The sequence below is a fragment of the Cydia strobilella genome, chromosome Z (genome assembly GCF_947568885.1).
Source record: "Cydia strobilella chromosome Z, ilCydStro3.1, whole genome shotgun sequence".
Lineage (NCBI taxonomy): Eukaryota > Metazoa > Arthropoda > Insecta > Lepidoptera > Tortricidae > Cydia > Cydia strobilella.
Genome location: NC_086068.1, coordinates 38909898 through 38931578, shown reverse-complemented (window position 1 = coordinate 38931578; position 21681 = coordinate 38909898). Strand labels below are relative to the sequence as shown.

At 35.6% G+C, this 21681-nt stretch overlaps 1 protein-coding gene across 1 annotated transcript in view; it reads right to left on the bottom strand.

Moving 5' to 3' along the window:
- Positions 1-21681, bottom strand: part of LOC134754818 (uncharacterized protein CG7065-like) — a 156234-nt gene that overhangs the window by 82969 nt on the left and 51584 nt on the right. The window contains exon 8 of the mRNA XM_063691206.1: positions 9784-9893. Coding sequence (XP_063547276.1) covers positions 9784-9893 — 110 coding nt within the window. The remainder of the gene's footprint in view (positions 1-9783; positions 9894-21681) is intronic.

Genomic DNA, 21681 nt, shown 5'->3' with positions numbered 1-21681 from the left:
ACCCTATAGATACCCCACACGTATGGGTTTGATGAAAAATATTTTTTGAGTTTCAGTTCTAGATATGGGGAACCCCCAAAATGTATTGTTTTTTTTTCTATTTTTGCGGGAAAATCTTTATGCGGTTCACAGAATACATCTACTTACTTACCAAGTTTCAACAGTATAGTTTTTATAGTTTCGGAAAAAAGTGGCTGTGACATACGGACGGACAGACAGACAGACAGACATGACGAATCCATAAGGGTTCCGTTTTTTGCCATTTGGCTACGAAACCCTAAAAAGGGAGGGGGAGATTGTTTTTTTAGGGTTTCGTACCCAAAGGGTAAAAACGGGACCCTATTACTAAGACTCCGCTGTCCGTCTGTTCGTCCGTCTGTCCGTCCGTCTGTCTGTCCGTCTGTCTGTCACCAGGTTGTATCTCATGAACCGTGATAGCTAGACAGTTGAAATTTTCACAGATGATGTATTTCTGTTGCCGCTATAACAACAAATACTAAAAACAGAATAATATAAATATTTAAATGGGGCTCCCATACAATAAACGTGATTTTTTTGCTGTTTTTTTCCGTAATGGTACGGAAACGACATTGGAATCCGTGGCCCAGCTCTTGCTTGGTTAAAATCTTATTTAGAGAACAGGAAGCAATATGTACAAATAGAGCATTACAATAGTCACTCACATCTGCTGCAAACATATAAATCTTCCCTTCGATGCGTTAACAACTCAATTCCTCAAGGAAGTGTGCTCGGATGCGTACTCTTCCTAATTTACATCAATGATCTGCCTAGAGTAACGGAACACACGTGCATTATGTTCGCTGACGATGTTTCGCTCCTGTTTAAATGCCCCACAAGTGATGTTGCTTACGATTTAATCACCGTAACATATAATAATATAGTCAGCTGGTTACATGACCACAACCTAGATATTAATCCTAAAAAAACCAAAGCAATCCAATTTAGACCGCATCAAAAACGTCCTATCAACATAAATGTTATAACACGAAACCTTAATATTGAGGAAGTCTCCGAATTCACGCTACTAGGCATAACTATAGATACCCATCTAGATTGGAAACAACACATTGCACGGATCAAGAGCAAATTAGCGTCATTTGTGTTCGCGTTAGGCATTCTTAAAACAAACACGGATCAACAATGTGCACTTACAGCATACTATGGGTACGCCTATTCCGTATTAAGTTACGGCATTTTGCTTTGGGGACACAGTGTAGATGCTTCTGATGCTCTTATCATGCAAAAAAATGCGTTCGTACAATCGCAAATATCAAGAAACCAAATAGCTGCAAACAATATTTTACAGAACTTAAAGTATTAACCGTCCCTTCTATATATATACTGGAATCAGCAAAATTTGTGCGTAAAAACATGCATTTGTTTAGATACGATACAAACCCTCGTCGTAACCAAAACTTAGTCCTACCCGAACCAAAAATGGAAATGTTCATACATCCATCCAAATTTATAACCACTTACCAAATGATATAAAATCAGAAGAGAAATACGTTTCGTTTGTAAATAAATTAAAAACATGCTAGTGAACAAAGTGTATTACGATATAACAGAGTTCTTGAATGATAAGTGGCCCTAGTAATACAAAGCATATAATATACATATAAATAGTAATGTTAAAACAATTAATTTTATTGTAAGTTAATTATTTTAGTTTTAAGTTTAGTTTGTAGTTTTAGTATTAAGTACTTATGTTGCTACACCCTTCCAGGGTACATGTTCACAAAAATTGGTGTAAATACCTAATATGTTGTCCATGTGTGCAAATAAATGAAATGAAATGAAATGGAACCCTTCGTGCGCGAGTCCGACTCGCACTTGGCCGATTTTTTTTCTTACTATAGTAATATGGGTACCAAAGAGGATATAATAAGATAGAGCGGTACTGTCATAGTAAATTTTGTAACCACTGTAAATTCACTGCCATCTATCGACATACTTTAAAACTTGTTTTGTTTTGTTTTTTTGAAAATGAAGATTTATAAAAATACTTTAAAATGTATTTAAATAAGGATAAATAAAAAATTTATTAGCATTTTTTTATTTTTATATGATTTTGACCCATGTTCTTTCACTGATATGCGTTAAAATTATAAATAAAAAACGAAACCGTCAACGCCCTCTATACGAGAGTAGGCCAAAGCTAGTGGCGCCATCAGATCGAGAATAAAATTTTCGTGATTTTCGAGGCACGTTTTTTCCTTAGACTGTATTCCATCTATTACGGAGGTATATTTATCTTTCTGCCCTGCTCAGGGACCGGACAACCCTTTCCGCGATAAAACCCTTTCAATGGGCGACACTTAAACACGGCTAACACATTGAAAGACTTTCCCTTTTGAACTGCAAGCCCATTCATACCCTTACCTTTGACTAACCCTTACCGAAAAGCTAACCAAAAATAAGGCTAGCTCTTAATAAGGGTTACCCTTATCTTTAAGCGCTTTTTATAAAGGTTTCCCTTTGCGTGAAATAGACAGGATTAGTATATATCTACGGTAGTGTATGAAAACGAAAGAAAATACGTGCCTAGTCAAAGAACGCCGCCATCGCCGCCGACGATCGCTCGGATTCGAAGTAATGTGTGCTTTATGAACAAGGTAGACGACTTAAATTAGCACGCTTATATGCTAAAAGGGAAGCCCTTTATAGGGCTAACCCTTATAAGCAATATGCAAGGTGTTGGTGAGCGGATGATAAGGGTTTTGTAAGGGTATTTGGGCTACCGATTACTCAAATGTGGTAGCTTTATATAAGGGTTTTTAAAACCAAAACAAAGGGTTTCGTCTGGCAAAGGGTATGGTGAGTTAAGCCTTATGCAATACCCTTATAAAACCCCGATAAGGGATAGCGGGCCGGTCCCTGGCCCTGCTAAGCCGAAAGGCGCTATCTCTCAATCAGAGTAAGTTTTGAGAAAATCAACTTTTAGTAAATTATACATTTTAAACGTATATATACATAATTTTGACCATAGAAATTATTTACATATCCAGATTATACATTAAATTTACAATTATACGTATTTTGTGAGATGTGGCTATTTTGATTCAAAAAGAGGAACTTAAACATTGAGATACTGTTTTTAGCCTTAATTTAGTCATAGACCGCTCCATACAAAAAATATATACATATTATTCGACATAAATACCTTGATGGTTGGTAATAAAAAAAAACAGTTCTTGTTTTACAATTTTATTATTAATAGCAACAAGAAACAGAAAAAAACTTAAGAATTATTTAGTTTTTTATGAAAAAAACAGTCAAATGTTGGCAGTCTCCGCCAAAAATACATCCTATTAGCATTGTTTAAACCATTTTAAAATATTTTTCGTTTTTGTATGTATAATATTTCCGCTCGGACTGCTTGTCTAATTATATTATATTATAGGTGGCAGTTTGTCTAATTTCAAGAATTTTGCGCCTACAATGTTTATCCTTAATGGATTCATCAACGAAAGTACTTAGTTCTGTAGCTAATTTCAAAACTGCCCTTGCTAACTTCCACTTATACAATGTCACTAATATAAGGTCGTGGTGACAACCGGGAAGGTTTGTATTGGGTCGTGCGTGTAGTCTTGCCACTCATAAAAATTATCTGTCATAATTTTTTTGGTGTTAACATTTTAATATTAACACATTAAGTATGAATTTGTTATACTTTACCTACCTGTACTACGAAAACACTTTCAATCTTAGTCAACACATTACAATTACGTGCGGTTAGCTTTAATACAGTATAAATTTCGAAGTTTAAAATCAATATAACCACCATGCAAATGAGAAACTGGAGAAGTAATGCTGTAAAAACTTACCCTAATACCGATACACAGTTCAAACCATATAATCCGTTTAAAAATATTGTGTGTAAAAAACTTTCTCCTTACTTTAACATTTAAGTAACACCACATAACTGACTTGACCATTTGCTTCTTTTCGCAAACGAACCAAAAATTTAATTATCGTTTTCAATGTGTACCGTCATGTCTAATGTGAAACGTAAGTGCGATGTGATTCTTAATATGAAAGACTAAAGTCCATTTTAACGCGTAGGTACAATGTATTGGTTTAGCCATATCTCAATTCTCAGACAAAGAACAATATCGACAGTTACTAAGCGTAAAAGCGCTAACTCCGTAACGAGTTCAAAGGATGAACTTAGCGCTTGTTGCTTTCGAAATTCTACATATAAAAATGTTATCGACCATTTTTAAGTGGTTCTAGCGTATGTCAATATATATATTTTTTTTATTTAAACTTTATTGCACAAGCAAAGAAAAATGTACAAATGGCGGACTTAATGCCAAAAGGCATTCTCTACCAGTCAACCATTAGGTCAAACAGAGACATAAATGTTGGTGCAGGATAGATTCATAAATTATAACGAGAAATAGAACCAAAAAAAAAGTCAAATATTATGTATATATATATATAAACATAATAAAGTAAACTAACAAAATTATGATTAAATACTAATACTTATATGATATACAAAAGATAAACTAATACATATTAGTACATACAAGATGGAGAACATTATTTAAATTCTTCTGACAGAAGATGCTTGCGGAGTAGACGCTTAAAAACAGGCTTGCTTGGGGCTTGTCGAATCGAGAGAGGGAGGGAATTCCAGAGACGGATTGCCTCAACGGCGAAAGAGTTGGACATAAAACCAGTACGGTGAGAAGGGATGGAGAGTTTGAGTGAGCGGGAGGAACGCAGTTCATAGCCTGGACGGGGGGCGACAAAAGTGAATTTACATTTAAGATATCCTGGTGTAGAAGGCTCGAACAAGATGGAAAATAATATACTCAGGATTCTAAGGGACCTACGCCGACGGATGGAAAGCCAGTTGAGCTGACGTCGATAGAAAGAAACATGGTCGTATTTGCGAAGGCCGAAAATAAAACGTATGCCATTATTAATGAGACGGTCAAGTTTATTGAGGTACTCCTGCGAGATATTAGTCATGCATACGTCCGCATAGTCAATGACTGGCAAAACTAGAGCCTGCACTAGTAGTTTTTTGGTACCTACTGGGAGAAAATTCTTAAATTTGTAGAGATACGGCTATTTGGCTTCATAAAATCGATATGCCGCCAACTCTCTTAGTAATTTAAGGAAAAATTGAGACATGCAAAATTTTCTTAGTGGTTTTATTTAATGTTTTAAGTAAGATAGCCCTATTTGGCTTATACCATTAGACGCAAAATTGTAACAGCTATCGAATGGTTTAAAAAAAACCAAAAATGCGTATCTCAGACTTAGCGCCTTACGGCTTAGCAGGGCAGCTTTGTGGGTACCAAATGAAAGCTAGTGAAAAGACCATTTCAAAAATATATGTAAACCGTCAGGTTATTTATTTGCTTTAATAATAGTTGCAGTTTAATGTAACAGAAAATTATACTATTATTCAACTTGATGTCCTTTTTTATTTTTGGATATATCAGGTTAATTATTTTTTAACATTATATAGAGGATATTCACAGTCACTTGATACGTATTTTGGAATGATCCATTCAGTCATTTTAAATTCAGAGCAGTTCAAAGTCAACTGTGGATTGTGAAAATTTTGAACATTTTCTAATAATTTGTTAGACGAAGTAGTGAAAATGTTACAGTATATTATAGCACAATCGGATTAAGTTTAACCTCGAAATCCTTCCAAAGTTATGAAATTTGATATGTATGTTAATTAAAGGTCTCTTTTTCATGTCCACACTATTTGACATTTGGGGACCTCGAGGAATCGCAGCCATCTTGGAAAATGTGTACCATCCTGGAGAAATTTGCGTTTTACTCTAAATATACCACGAATTAATAAACTAGTGGATGTGAAATGACTCCTATTTAGTATGAAAACCAGTGTCGCTAAACTCACACATTCATAGCCACGTTAAAATATGTCACACACTTACAAAATTGCTCTGATTCGTAGCAACTTTCCATACCAAAAGGTTATTACCGGTGGACATTTCTCGAACGAATATCAACTGTAGGCTACATGAGTGACGGTTTAAAATATAATGTCAAAGCTATATGACATACGACTCTTTCATTATCTCATTCATCTCACAAAAGCTCGCTCAACGTTCACCTAATACAACTACTTAACACCAGATGGCGTTATTTTATATAATTTTAAAATCACTTACTTATTACAGGCGAGAAAAGGGCTAAAAAACCAGTATAAGTAAGGTCTAATTAAGCATGGTTTGTTACGGATCTCACGGTCACGTTACACTGGTGTTTTCGGGATCTCTACACGCCTGCGAGTAGCTAACCGTTGGAACTTCTTTCCATTCGACGATATAGGGAGGGGACAGTGTAATCGGAGTGTTTTATCGATATTTGTGTGTTCAGTTAGGTATTGATATTTCATTACCGTATGTTTTAACACATTTAGATGATACTTTATTTATGATTATAATATAGGTAGTGATAATCGTGATTGTATGAAAAATAATATGTAGTAAAGTACAACAAATATCTAACTAGAAATTTGTTTCTTATTAATTGACCAACTAGGTTGTTAATGTGATCATTAAATATATCTTAAAGTCAAACAGATAAAATCATAGTTCTTTAAAGGTCTATTAACTCGGTATTGCTGTTATTTTGTAATCACAAATCTGCAATTACTTACATAGGTAAGTATTCGTCTTTAACAATATATTTACTTGTAGCAGCATTTAAGGCCAATCTAGACGGGACAACCTGATTAAATTGTCAAATTAATTGTATGGTGTGAAAGCATACATGAAACTGGCTCATCGATCCCACTTGATTTGATTGTAAGATTGTGACCTATCAAATCAGGAAGGGGGGCGGCAAAATTCCAATATTTGACGCTAGTTTGCGTGGTACGGAACACTTTTTATAATTATTTAGTGAGCCCGAATGTCACTAATAGTTACTAAATTAGTAACTAAGTTTTAGGCGTGTCGACGCTAGATGAGATGTATGGTAATTTTATCCCCAGAAATCTTTCTATAAGAAATGCTCCTAGCAAATGGTGCTATATTTTTGCGGAAACTAATTTAATTGGTCCATTTATTTTTAATATCGGCATCTTGTGGTAACCTACAATAATTAATAATAAAGAAATAGAAAATATAAACGTTTATTCATGGCACATTGCATGCATTGTACGCATAAGTGCATTAAGTACCTAGTCTAATTATATTAACGATGAAAATATGATGGGTGTAAAAAACAAAAACGTATGTAAAGGAATACGAAGGTTTGAAAGGTTGCCATGAAATGACCCCGACATAACTTAGTGCTTGATGACCAGAGCTGCCATATTTACTAAGACATTGATTATCCCAAATAATAATTAGAAACGTGTCTAAAATAATAATTTATTACCGAACCAAACATCAAACTTGAAATATCGTAACTTTAACTTTATCGATATAAATATCGACATTGCGCAGCATCTGAGTAGCGAAGTTATTTGACATTTAGGATAGCGAATATTCCAGATAAACGTAAAGAATAGTGACAAAGGATTGTGAACTCTAAGTTCTAACTGATAAAATATAGATTTACTTAACGAACATTCGTAAATAATGCAAAATAAACAGATTTTTCGTATTTATTGGATTATATTTAAATAAATAACCACCGGTGATAGGAAATACCTCCACGTGAAAGATTTTTCAAACCGCTGTGATTTCTGCAGCTTAATACTGCACAATAAGGCATTTTAAATTTAATTATCAATTTTTGTTAGACGAGCGTACGTACGACGTGAATGTCATTCGAGCATGAAGTTTACACAACAACTGAGCATAGTCTGTGCATAAAGTGAGTCGGTCGCTACTAACTGTCGGATAGACGGGAACGCCCACTTGCCATCTCCATCCTACTCCGTGAAATATACGTTCTTTATGAAAATATGGTGTAAGGAAACATTAAAGCTTATTAAATTCTACACAAAACAGTCCTAGATGTCTTTGCGGAAAAAATACATCTTGTTATACAAAATAATAGCTGAATCCAGATTTAGCGCTTATACCCTTTCAGGAGATATTCTCTTAATATGAAACTTGGAGGAATATGAATTCCACTTTTGTCTATACATTTGTACACGTTCTACCCCAATATCAACATTTTACTCGACTGCGACTTAAACAGAAAGTAGGGTTATGGGTTTAAATACTGAAAATCAGTACACCCTGTAGCTCAGGATACTGGACGGATTTTTTAAAATTACGTATCGGTAGATTCCTCTTGCCCTTCACAAACTGTTAACACTTGTTTTTATTAAAGAATGATCAATACAGCCGCCTTGAGAGGACACCGAATATTAAATCATATTTGCACTTCTAGCGCCTAAACTATTGAGCTGATTTCAATAAAATAGACATCAGATTAGATCGATAATTGGTACACGAGTGCTATGTCAAATAGTTAGAATGTAAAAAAGTGAGAATGCAATAAGTTTGGATCGCCCCTTTTTATGGAATAGGGTATTCTCCTACTAGTAAAATGAGTTTCTTTTTAGGGTTCCGTACCCAAAGGGTAAAAACGGGACCCTATTAATAAGACCCCGCTGTTCGTCCGTCTGTCTGTCTGTCCGTCTGTCACCAGGCTGTATCTCATGAACCGTGATAGCTAGACAGTTGAAATTTTCACAGATGATGTATTTCTGTTGCCGCTATAACAACAAATACTAAAAACAGAATAAAATAAATATTTAAGTGGGGCCAGGCCTACGGAACTCTCCGCGCGAGCTCGGATTTATACCTACGAATCGCCTCCCGTTCACGGTAGATAAGCAAGCTAGTTGGTTGCCACACGCGCTCACGAACGCACGTCACCGCGCGCCGCACTGGCAATTTTTACGATAGTTATAAGCTACGTAGGTACTTAATTAAACATGTAGTATTTATTACGAACAATTTATAGTTAGATATCTACCTATTTGAAATAGATAGCAAACTTAAGTTATTTTGGTAAATGTTTATTTTAACGACAGTAAGTTCTTTACACCGGAAAGTACCTGTACCTATACTCATTTATACTCTGGTTATAAGTAAATACCAGATTCATGGGTTCTCTATTATATATTTTTTATTGTGTAACATTAATCTCTATCTGGTTTAAAATTACACGAAGTTTTAAAAATAATTCTTGCTGGGTTCATTGCGCGGTTTATAAAACGCCGTAAACACTGCGGTTACTGCCTATACCTTTTAAAATGACTATTTCGCAAACACTAACGTATAAACTAAATATTCTAATTATTGGAACTTAACTTGCTTATTATGTAGGTATTATAATCACTCAGAGAAGAAAAAAAATCATACAACACATAAAAGAAAAACAGTTTTAAATAAATGATTAAAATACATAATTTAAGATTCAGATTTCATTTTATTTCACTCCGCTGTAAGTAGGTGTATCATTTCTAAGCGTCGGCAACCCTAGCGTTGTGCCGGTGCGCGCGGTGCGGGGAGCGGCTTGCTGAAGGTCACTCCATTGTATTTTTGTGTAGGTATCAAAACGGTAGGTATTTGCGTTTTCTTTGAGAGATAAGTATCTGTTCGTAAGAACTATTATATAATCTGTGGTGGGGCTCCCATACACCTAACGTGATTTTTTTGCTGTGTTTTTGTGTAATGGTACGGAACCCTTCGTGCGCGAGTCCGACCCGCACTTGGCCGCTTTTTATAAAGTAGCTACTAAAAAATACATTTTCTTAGTAGATTTATATTTGCTTAGGTAATTATTCGCACTCACCTGATTTTAGTAACGTGTTGATTAGATCGATGTCGACCACTTCTTCGAAGGTAGGGCCGTTGGTTTCAGAGAAATGGAAGCCTTTGAATATCCACTGGTGAATACTCTCCCTATTAAAATAGGAATTTAGAATGTTACAATCACAGCAGCTCAAAAAACGAAAGGTATGCAACGAGATCATAAAAAACAATCTGGATGTCGCGACCAGATTCATGATTGACATCGTAATCGTATTCGAATTACTGGATACAGTTACATACTTATTGTTATACGCACGAACATGATGTTCTTTTTTAGGGTTCCGTACCCAAAGGGTAAAAACAGGACCCTATTACTAAGACTCCGCTGTCCGTCTGTCCGTCTGTCTGTCACCAGGCTGCATCTCATGAACCGTGATAGCTAGACAGTTGAAATTTTCACAGATGATGTATTTCTGTTGCCGCTATAACAACAAATATTAAAAACAGAATAATATAAATATTTAAATGGGGCTCCCATACAACAAACGTGATTTTTTTTGCTGTTTTTTCCTTAATGGTACGGAACCCTTCGTGCGCGAGTCCGACTCGCACTTGGCCGGTTTTTACCTGCGGTGCGCTAGCTAGTTACACTACCGCTCACAAGTATTTAGGCACCCGCAATTTTCACCATACAATTGTATACAAAAATTATTTTCAAAATCATACTGTTCGATCGCAGGCAAATGACTCTTACATATTGGATTGAATTTTTATTTAGGTAAATATATTGAGCCTCAAATTGTTGCCAAAGACATCCATTAAAATTTCGAGTTTACTTTATGCAAGGATTTACAAAACCCTTATGTACTAGTTCATACAAAATAAAACGATTTTGTACTGGAAAACGATTTATGGATTTTTTTACGCTTGCCATTTGGTAAATAGGCAATGTACACGAATATTCTGCACATCAATTTGAAGCTCGATATGTCTGTTAAATTAAAAAAAGTAAACTCCACAAAAAACTGTTACGCGATTGCGACTTCGGTATAATTCTGAAAGTCGATTTAGTATACAATTGTACGAAAAAAAACAGGAGTGCCAAAATAGTTATGAGCGGTAGTGTAGCTGCAGCAAACAATAGCTAGCCATACACGTACGGATTTGTCCGTCGGATCTGTCTGTAAGACATCCGTCAATGTATGGCGAGAAATTGACATAGATTTGTCCGCCGGATGTCTGTCCGCTGTCCGTGCTTAAAACCGACGGATCGGACACGGAGCAGACACAACCGAGAGCGAACTGCGCGTGCGTGCGTAGTAACGGATGTGCCCGCTGATCGCAGTCGCACCTCTGAGGGCCTACCGCGAACCACTTTCGACGTGTTGCCTCCCTGTCACACTTACATACGAATTTACAAGTGCATTAATAATAATCAAAAAAATATTTTCAAAATCGGTCCTAAAATGACGGAGTTATGGAGAAAAAAAAAAACAAAAAAAAACATACAACCGAATTGAGAACCTCCTCCTTTGAAATCTTGAAATCGGTTAAAAAAATAAAAAGGCGGCAAAGCAAATCTTATCAATTGTTTTTACATTTTTCTGTGAAAATATATACGTAAGAACGTTGCTTCTGTAAAATATTTCTATTACATTTGTATTTATTGCGTCATTTTTGAGAAAAGCACTATATATGACTCGACAGGAAGTCTACTTGCTGGCTTCGGATTCAATTAAACGGACTCCCATGGTTGTCCGTTTAAAACGAATCCTCAGCCAGCAAGTAGCTACTTCCGAGCCTCGACAATAATGTACTATTACAGAAGCAACGTTCTTATGTATATATTTTCACAGAAAAAAGTAAAAAGATTTGCTTTGCCGCCTTTTTATTTTTTAAATTAAAAATAGAAGTGTATTTTTCTGCTGAAAATACGCCAACCTATTTGAGACACCTAAATAGTCGCGGTACCAACATTATAATAATAAGTACTGATCATCTGTTTGGCTGTTTAATGGACCCATGCCTTCATTTGATATGGCCACTTCAAGTTTTAAAAAGTTTGGAACTCGACAAATAATGGAATTTGTATGCAACATTGCAGTCCGAAATCGAGACTGCAATGTTTTTAACTTTTTAGCTTTTTGACTCACCATAAACTACGCACTTCGCGACCTACTTTTTAACCGGCAACGTCGACTTTGCCGTCCATTTTTTAGAAAATGTTATTTTAGTTCTCGTCCACTGCATTATTGAATTGAAAATCAATTATACACCGTGTTTTTAGGGTTCCGTACCCAAAGGGTAAAAACGAGACCCTATTACTAAGACTTCGCTGTCTGTCTGTCCGTCAATCTGTCAGGTGGCTGTGTCTCATGAACCGTGATAGTTAGAGAGCTGAAATTTTCACAGATGATGTATTTCTGTTGCCGCTATAACAAAAAATACTAAAAACAGAATAAAATAAATATTTAAGTGGGGCTCCCATACAACAAACGTGATTTTTATGCAGTTTTTTTGCGTAATGGTACGGAACCCTTCGTGCGCGAGTCTGACTCGCACTTGGCCGGTTTTTTACAATCAAACGAAGACTTTTGTTCAGCAGTATTTAGAAATGTCAAAAGTTCCTTGTAAGTACAATAAACAATATTTACAATTATATAAAAATCATACTAATTTAAGTAATTAACTAAATCCAAATCCTGTAAAATCGCTTTTTATGTGTATTCCATATTCCATAGCAGGTTAATATTAGAATTTGTGATTTCATTACATATTAAAGACAACACTGGTGCAATGTGAAACCTAACCTCAAAAAACTAGTCTCATGCAACTTTTATATTAAAGTTACACCTCAAACAAAATAGACACTGTGAGGTATAGAAACAAAAAAAAAAACAATATTCACATCGAAATGATCTTCACAAAAATAAAAACAGCTAAAAAGGGTAGACCATGTAACTTTTATAATATCTATGTAAAAACCCTTTTTATGTGCAAATAAATGATTATGATTATGATTAAAAATTAGTCTTAGGCAAAACGGCCGTTGTCTCGCCTTGCAAGTTTAAGCTACTTGGGTCGTGTTGTTTTATTGTGTTAGTGTGGAACATGACCAAATAACTTATGAGTTGTTATTGATGTGTTGGAGGAACCGCACAACATTTATGCACTTTGGAATTCATATTTAATAATACAAAATAAACAAATAATTTAATAAGCTTCTAAGGAACGTCTAGACTAGAGCGTACGTTTTGTTTATATGACATCGTCGTCACTAGGGACGCCATCACGCCATGACACTTAACTAAAAGCGTTTTGAAATTTAAAAACTTAAATGTAGTTATTTCCTACTAAACCTTTATTAAATGCAGTGCAATGCAATTTATGTTTCTTAACATTATAGAACAGTTTTTCAAAATTTGTCATCATGCCTATTATATCTAAACAAGGATCTTAACAACAAGCTTACGATCAATTGGTCGTAAAATGTAAATTCTGCGACGAATTTTATCGTAAGCTTGTTTCCTTCATCGAGACATATAAAACCGCCACATCTTACTAGTGCACTGCCTTATGGGAATATAGTTCAGGTCCGGAAACCGCTACCAAATTTTAGTATGTTGTTGGGCATGGTACTGGATCTCCAAAACTGCCGGGAGACAGCGGCGCTGACCATCTACTTCAGCGGAATGACGTCATCAAAATGACTCCCGCCTCGTTGCGTATATTGCATTTTGCACCCAAACTATGCATTGCACATACACGTGTGGGGTATTAAACGAAAGCCAATAAAATATTATATATTTCACTTATACACTATGTACCAAAATATACAATAGTTTAAGAGAAATTTAAAAATAAATAAAAATGATGAAAATTTTTTTTTGATTATTTGGGTTTTTCAACCAAACTAAAAATTGGTCGTTAAATCAATGTTTTACAAAATTAAAGCTGATGTATCAAGCCATACACTGATATCAAAATAATCAAAATCAGACCAAAAATGAGAAAATTATGCACCAAAACGTAGGTATTTGCTAGAACAAATGCATTAAAGTTAAAAAAATCGAAATTGGTCATTTTCAGGATAATCCGCATAAGCTTCTAGTATGTTATTAGCAATATAAAAAGGATCATAAAACTGCCCGGAGGCAAACTCTATAGTGCCTGAGTGACAATTAATGGCGTCATATATGTGACCGCTATTAGTGAAATATATAATATTTTATTGGATTTCGTTTAAATACCCCACACGTGTATGTGCAATGCATAGTTTGGGTGCAAAATGCAATATTCGCAACGAGGCGGGAGTCATTTTGAAGCCGTCATTCCGCTGAAGTAGATGGTCGGCGCCGCTGTCTCCCGGCAGTTTTGGAGACCCAGTACCATGCCCAACAACATAGTAAAATTTGGTAGCGGTTTCCGGATCTGAACTATCTCTTCGACCGTTTCCCATAAGGCATAGTACTATACAGCCAGTTTTTGTTTAGACAGACACATTGTTGCAGCCAACCGTTACTAGCTAAATCCGGATCACAAATGATGTCCGTCGCCGTGTGTTGCGAAGTCACGGATCAGATCCGAGACTTGTCTGACAGACAAATCCGTGCGTGTATGGCTATTAATTCGAATATTACCAATGCACTGAAAATTCATCTGCACCTAAAAGTCGACTTTTGTCTAGGGCCGCCATTATGTTCGCTGACGAAAACCCACTCGCAATTAATCCCTAGACATACTAATATTTTTATAAAAATGCCTTTAGATATACCCCTGACACAAAAGGATGCTTTTATAAACCCCGTCTCATCCGGGCGCTCCGTGGACGGGCTCTAAATTAGGATTATTATATTAATATGATAAAACCCGTTTGGATGGAAATTCTAGCCATATTAGTCTCGACTCTGTGTGTCGTTTTTATGGTCCGTGTGAGACAGGCGATATTTAGAACTAACTTCCAAAAACCCTTTAGTACTATGCCTTATGGGAAACAGTCGAAGAGATAATTCAGATCTGGAAACCGCTACCAAATTTTAGTATGTTGTTGGGCATGGTACTGGGTCTCCAAAACTGCCGGGAGACAGCGGCGCCGGCCATCTACTTCAGCGGAATGACGTCATCAAAATGACTCCCGCCTCGTTGCGAAAATTGCAAATTGCACCCCAGCTATGCGTTGCACATACACGTGTGGGGTATTAAATGAAAGCCAATTAAATGTTCTATATTTTATTTATACACTGCGTACCAAAATATACAACAGTTTAAGAGAAATTTACAAAGAAATCGAAATGATGTAAACAAATATTTGATTATTTGGGTTTTACAACCAAACCACAAGTCGGACGTTAAAGTTATGTACTATAACATTAAAGATGACGTCTCAAACCTCACACTGATAAAAAAAAACAAAATCTGACCAAAAATTAGGAAATTATGCATTATGTAGGTATTTGCTAGAACAAATGCTTTAAAGTTTAAAAAATCCAAATTGGTAATTTTCAGGTTAATCCATGTATAGTCCATGGGCCAGCCAAGATATCGGTATAATTTGGGGGTACCAAATTTCCTTTTCACAGCAGTTAGATAGATTTATTATGATGTTAAAAAACCATGATTGCCATCTCAAAATGGTAGCTAAACAAAATGGCCGCCAATCCAAGATGGCGGATATTGAGTTTTAAAAAATCAACCATAACTCGAGAAATATTTATCCGATTTCATTAATTTTTGTTTTAAATGACACCTCTATATGTGTGCTTGAAATGTTGTTCTATATATTGTATCGATAAAGTCAACCGTTTATTAGTAATTAAAGAAATATTGAAAATTTTCTAATTTTTTTGTGATACTTTTTTCTTAAATCAGGTTTTTACAAAATATCTTATACAATACAAAAAAGTTTTAAATGAGGAAAAATATTGTATTCTTTAATTTGACGAATAACTTGTATGGGTCTAATCACTGAGAACACATGGAAACATGTATTTGATTTTACTTCCGTTGAAATTCACCGTTGACTAAATAACTGCGTACAGAACAAAAAGCTTCAGATAGAAGTAGTACAGGACAAAAATTATGTTTTTAGTACATTTTAATAATTTTAGCAATAATTTAGTTGTAGTATGAGTAGTAATTGTAGTATGACAGTAATATTAATTTTGATGTTAGAGGTAAAAACTAGTATTCGGTTTAAATAGTAATTTCTTCAGTGAAAATGTGTTCGGCTACAAATAAAATACCATATACAAATAATATATTTTAATAATTTACAAGAATAGTAGCAGGGCTTCGTTTCTTTTCGTTCATAAACCCGGGAACGAAAAGGATTTCGGTTTCGTTTGTGGTTACCGGTTAAAGAACTGTTATATTTAGATAAAGTTGAGAATGTTGAGATGCGTTCGCCTTTCGTTTTTTTGGAACGAAATTAACCGGTTAAGTATATTGAAAATATCGAAGTAAGATTGAACGAGTAAGTTATTGCTACCTCTTTCACGTATGACAAAGAGTTTAACCGAGAGTCTCCGAAAGGCTGCAGTAACCGGTAGTATATCGTTCCCCGCGAACCGTAAAATTCCGTTCCCTCTTCTTAGCGGTTAGAAGAGAAAACGTAATTTTTTAGTTCATCATCCTCATCATATCAGCCAGAGGATGTCCACTGCTGGACATAGGCCTCCCCCAAAGAGTGCCACAATGACCGGTCTTGCGCCACCCGCATCCAGCGGACTCCCGCGGCCTTTACCAGGTCATCAGTCCACCTTGTGGAGGGCCTACCCACGCTGCGCCTTCCGGTACGTGGTCGCCACTCGAGAACCTTTCCGCTCCAACGGCTATCGGTTCTACGTGCAATGTGCCCCGCCCACTGCCACTTACGTTTAGCGATTCGGAGGGCTACATCGGTTACTTTGGTTCTGCTGCGGATGGCCTCATTTCTGATGCGATCACGCAGAGAAACTCCCAGCATAGCCCTCTCCATTGCCCTTTGGGTGACTTTGAGCCTGCTTATGAGGCACACAGTAAGCGGCCACGTTTCAGTTCCATATGGCATCACTGACAACACACACTGGTCGAAGACTTTCGTTTTGAGAGTGAGACACTGCGGAATATTGGACAAATAGTTGTGCCGTAGCGTAGCTTCCCAAACGCTGCCCATCCGAGTAGGATTCGTTGATTAACCTCTTTCTCCAAGTTGGACCAACCTAACTGGACAGTCTGTCCTAGGTATATATAATCGTCTACATCTTCAAGTGTAAAGTCTCCGATTGTAACGGGAGCTGGTTCTACATGGGCATTTGACATACTCAAATCCTCCATGGTCTCAGCCAAGACTACTATATCGTCCGCAAACCGAAGGTGAGTGATGTACTCGCCGTTTATGTTAATGCCAAGCCTTCCCCAGTCCAAAGTCTTGAAAACTTCCTCTAATGCAGCAGTAAACAGTTTAGGAGAAATACCATCCCTTTGCCTGCCTCCCCGCTGCAACGGACTAGGCTTCGAGTTCCGGTCCTGAGTCGGACTGACATAGTGGCGTTCTCGTACAAACACTTCAGCACTTCGATATAGCGGTAATCCACTTGGCATCTCTGGAGAGATTGTAGTACAGCCCAGGTTTCGATTACTTTCGATCGAATCGAAGGCTTTCTCGTAGTCTACAAACGCTAAGCAGAGAGGCAGGTTATACTCCTCAGTCTTCTGTATTACCTGCCGGAGCGTATGGATGTGGTCTACGGTACTGAAGCCTCTTCGGAAGCCGGCTTGTTCAGGAGACTGAGAGTCATCTAGCCTGCGTGCGAGACGGTTTAAAATGACTCTTGAAAACAGCTTATAGACATGGCTCAGAAGTGAGTCAGAGTTTTAGTTCGCGTTCCATCAATTAACCGGTTTCTAGTAAACGAATTAATTTAACGGTTTTGGAAAGACGTTAACAGGCATTTCAATACCGGTTCCGAGCCCTGAATAGTAGTATGATAGGAATATTGGTTTTGATTTGATACAGGTAAAAACTGGTACCTATTCGGTGTAAATAGAAATTTCGTCAGTGAAAATGTGTTCGGCTACAAATAAAGTGAACTAGATGTGTGAATATCAATAAATTGTGGCGAGATAGGACCATTAAGTGAAGTGAACCCCCTAAAAGACGGACAACCTTGGGGAGTGTTATTTAACGCAGCATTAATAAGGAATTTTTAGATGTCGTCAGCGTAACTAACAGATTCTACAAAGAAAAAATTCAATATAACGTAAGTAAAGAATTTTCATCCGGTATATCATGTCGTTTAATAATAAATAATAATAGGCTCAAAATTCCTTACTAATGCAGCATTAAAATTAAATAATACTGCCCAAGATTGTCCATCGTTTGGGGGGTGTACTTTATTTAATGGTCCTATCTCGCAACATATTATACAAATATCTAGTTTACATTGTATATTTGCATCATCTTGATTTGTAGGCGAACACATTTTCACTAAAGAACCACTACTACTACTTAAACCGAATACTAGTTTTTACCTGTAAGTCCTGTAACATATCAAAATTAATATTACTATTATACTACAACTATCCTAAATTATTGCTAAAATTATTAAAATATACTAATAGCATAATGTTTGTACTGTACAGCTTCTATTTGAAGCTTTTTCTTCTGTACGAAGTTATTTAGTCAACGGTGAATTTCAACTGAAGTAAAATAAATTCATTATTTCCATGCGTTTTCAGTGATCAGACCCATACAAACTATACGTCAAATTAAAGATAATTTAATACACTATTTTGTCTTATTTAAAACTTTTTTTGTAATGTTTAAGATATTTTGTAACAACCAGATTAAAAAAAACATTATCACAAAAAAAAAAAACAATATTTCTTTAATTACTAATTAACGGTTGACTTTATCGATCAAATATGTGAACAAAACTTCAAGCACACATATGGAGCTTTTGTTTTAAAAAAATAGTAATGAATTCGGACGAATACTTCTTGAGTTATGGTTGATTTTTTTAAATTCTATATCCGCCATCTTGGATTGGCGGCCATTTTGGTTAGCTACCATTTTGAGATGGCAATCATGGTTTTTTAACATCATAATAAGCCTATCTAACTGCTGTGAAAAGGAAATTTGGTACCCCCAAATTATACTATTTTCCAAATTTTGGCTAGCTGGCCTATGGACTATTATGCTTCTAGTATGTTATTAGCAATATGACCTGGATTCTTAAACTGCCGGGAGACTATCTATATTGTCCCTGACTGACAGATAATGACGTCATACAGATAGTCACGGCCGAAATTCGCAAAATGTAAATTATAGCTATACCATGAGTCACACATCCACGTGAGCTACATGTAATGAAAGGTTATTAAATGTATTATTATTCATCTAAACATTGTTTGCAAAAAAATGTATGGTTTAAGAGCTATAAACAAAGAAATACCACTTTTTATACGAAAAATAGGTGTATATCAAATTTATAGCTAAACTAAAAAAGTTAATAAAATGTTGCGTATATTATTAGAAAAAGCAGTTATTCAAGTTTAGGTTACAGCTTAAATTTTAGATTTCCATCAAAAACTAGGAAAGTTATGAAAAAAAAAAGAACTAAAGCGCGCCAACAATTCTAAAGCTTGACCAGAAATATATGATCATGCGCCATGTTGCGATATTTCGTTGGAACTAATTTCTTACACTGGCAATAATTTTATTGATAGGTTGTCACTGTTGTCAGTGTCATTGTGGCGGTTTACTAGAATAATGTAAGTGTTGAATATTAAATAATAAATGACAAAAATGCCCAAAACTATACATAGTCAGGAGCGGAACATTGTTAATGTAAATAATAAACTGCTGGAAAAAAACAGTTCGGGAAATTAAACTATTTCGCTACGAAACATTTTCAAATTAACATCAGAGCTGACAGGTAAACAAATCAAAATGTCATTATAGTCTGGTTATTACGACTTAGTAATTGTAGTGTTATGTTATACAAGCAAGTTTGAAAAATATTTACTATATATGGGCTTTGGAGACGATCAATCTTGTTAATTGACAATGTAGTAGAACGTATGTAAGGTTACGGAAGATATATACCTACCTAGTAACATGACCATCATCACCATCATCATGGTGGCCTTTTGGTGATCCAATTTTGGATGTAGGCCTCTTCCCTTGAATGGAGTAACATGATAGACGAAATATTTTTTCAGCTACAGAGCTGAGCTATGGTGTAGCTAATAGTAGTCACAGTCACCAGTAGTAAATAAATGGGTTCTGATTTTGATTACGGTAAATAAAATATGTAAGTTAAACGAGTTGCCAATCCACATTGTTCAGACTATACTGAACTGTGACCATATAAATGAGAATAATAGCGCCCTCTTGACAATGATCATTTATTCCTGGTCAGCCTTTACCTATGACGGGCTCATATTATGCAAAGTAATGTCCTTACCCGATAGTTAGGACTGTATGTACTTTGCAGGTACCTACAGCCCGTTGTAGGTAGAATTGTTGGCGCGCTTTAGTTCTTTTTGCATAACTTTCTTAGTTTTTGATGGAAATCTAAAATTTAAGCGGTAACCTAAACCAGAATAACTGTTTCTTGTAATAATGTACGCAACATTTTATTACCTTAATTAGTTTAGCTATAAATTGGACATACACCTACTTTTTTCATGAAAAGTGGTATTTCTTTGTTTATAGCTCTTAAATCATATTTTTTTTGCAAACAATGTATAGATGAATCATAATACATTTAAAAACCTTACATTACATGTAACACACGTGTATGTGTGTCTCATGTAGGGCTTCCAATACCGGGATCCCGGGATACCGCCTTTTTTATGGTAGATTTCAATACCGGTATTTAATTTTGAAATACCGGGATCCCGGTATTTTTATTAACTAACAAAATATGAAAAACAAACGTAAACTACCCATCGAAACGTTAAAATTCGGCATCACCACAAAGCTTTGCGCGCATAGATCTTGCGTCTTCCTCTCGTTTTACAATTCGACAGCATTCTCTGTCTTGCGCACACGACGTGGAGCGGTAACATGATGTAGCCAGTCGGTTCTTAGTGCTTATAACGTGAATTGATGTGTACGTAAGCTCTGTAGTTATAGTTTGGCGCCGGCTGTCGTTTATCTAAATCTCACAACAATGCATATATTATTTGTTTATTAGATATACTCGAAAAGGATCAAGTCACAAAATGGTTTATAACTCATGTCATGTTTCTTCCGAAGGGAGAAATATACCACGTGGGTTTATTTATTTAAATTTAAATACTTAAGTACAATAGATAATTTTTTTTAAAGAATAAACAAAATTAATATTTAATGACATTGACGCACAAAAACACTTGATTTTAAATTGTATTGTAAGATTTGTAAGACTGTTTAATGTTTGAATACTTTGAATATAAAAAAACACTTATAACTGTTATGGGTCTTAGAACTTGAATTTTGATTTTTTGTTTAAATGTGCGCGTGTTTCGAGTTGTAGACTGATTTTTATTACATTACAAATGGGGAAATTGCTAATTATTTACTGATTTTAAAATTTATAAATTTATTTTGCATTTCAATAGGCTAGATGACAATATTTTTTTTAATGGTATCAATCGATCAGGTTTGTTTTTTGGATCAAATGACTATATGGGACCCATTGCATTAAATCAATACAAAAGTCAGAAATGATAGTCAAAGTCCGAAAGTCGTATTTCACTCGCGAAACGCTCCTAACCAACCGATAAGTGAACGTGACGTCAAGGTCACTGAGAGCCCATCTTGAATGTATGGAAGATAAGTAAGATTGCGATTTTGTCGGTGAAATATTGCGTTTATGCATATAGTTGCTATACAATCTTTCCTTGTATAAAATGCAAGGAATCGAATGGTATCTTTACTTTATTCCTTTTTGAAAGTTAAGAAAAGCTT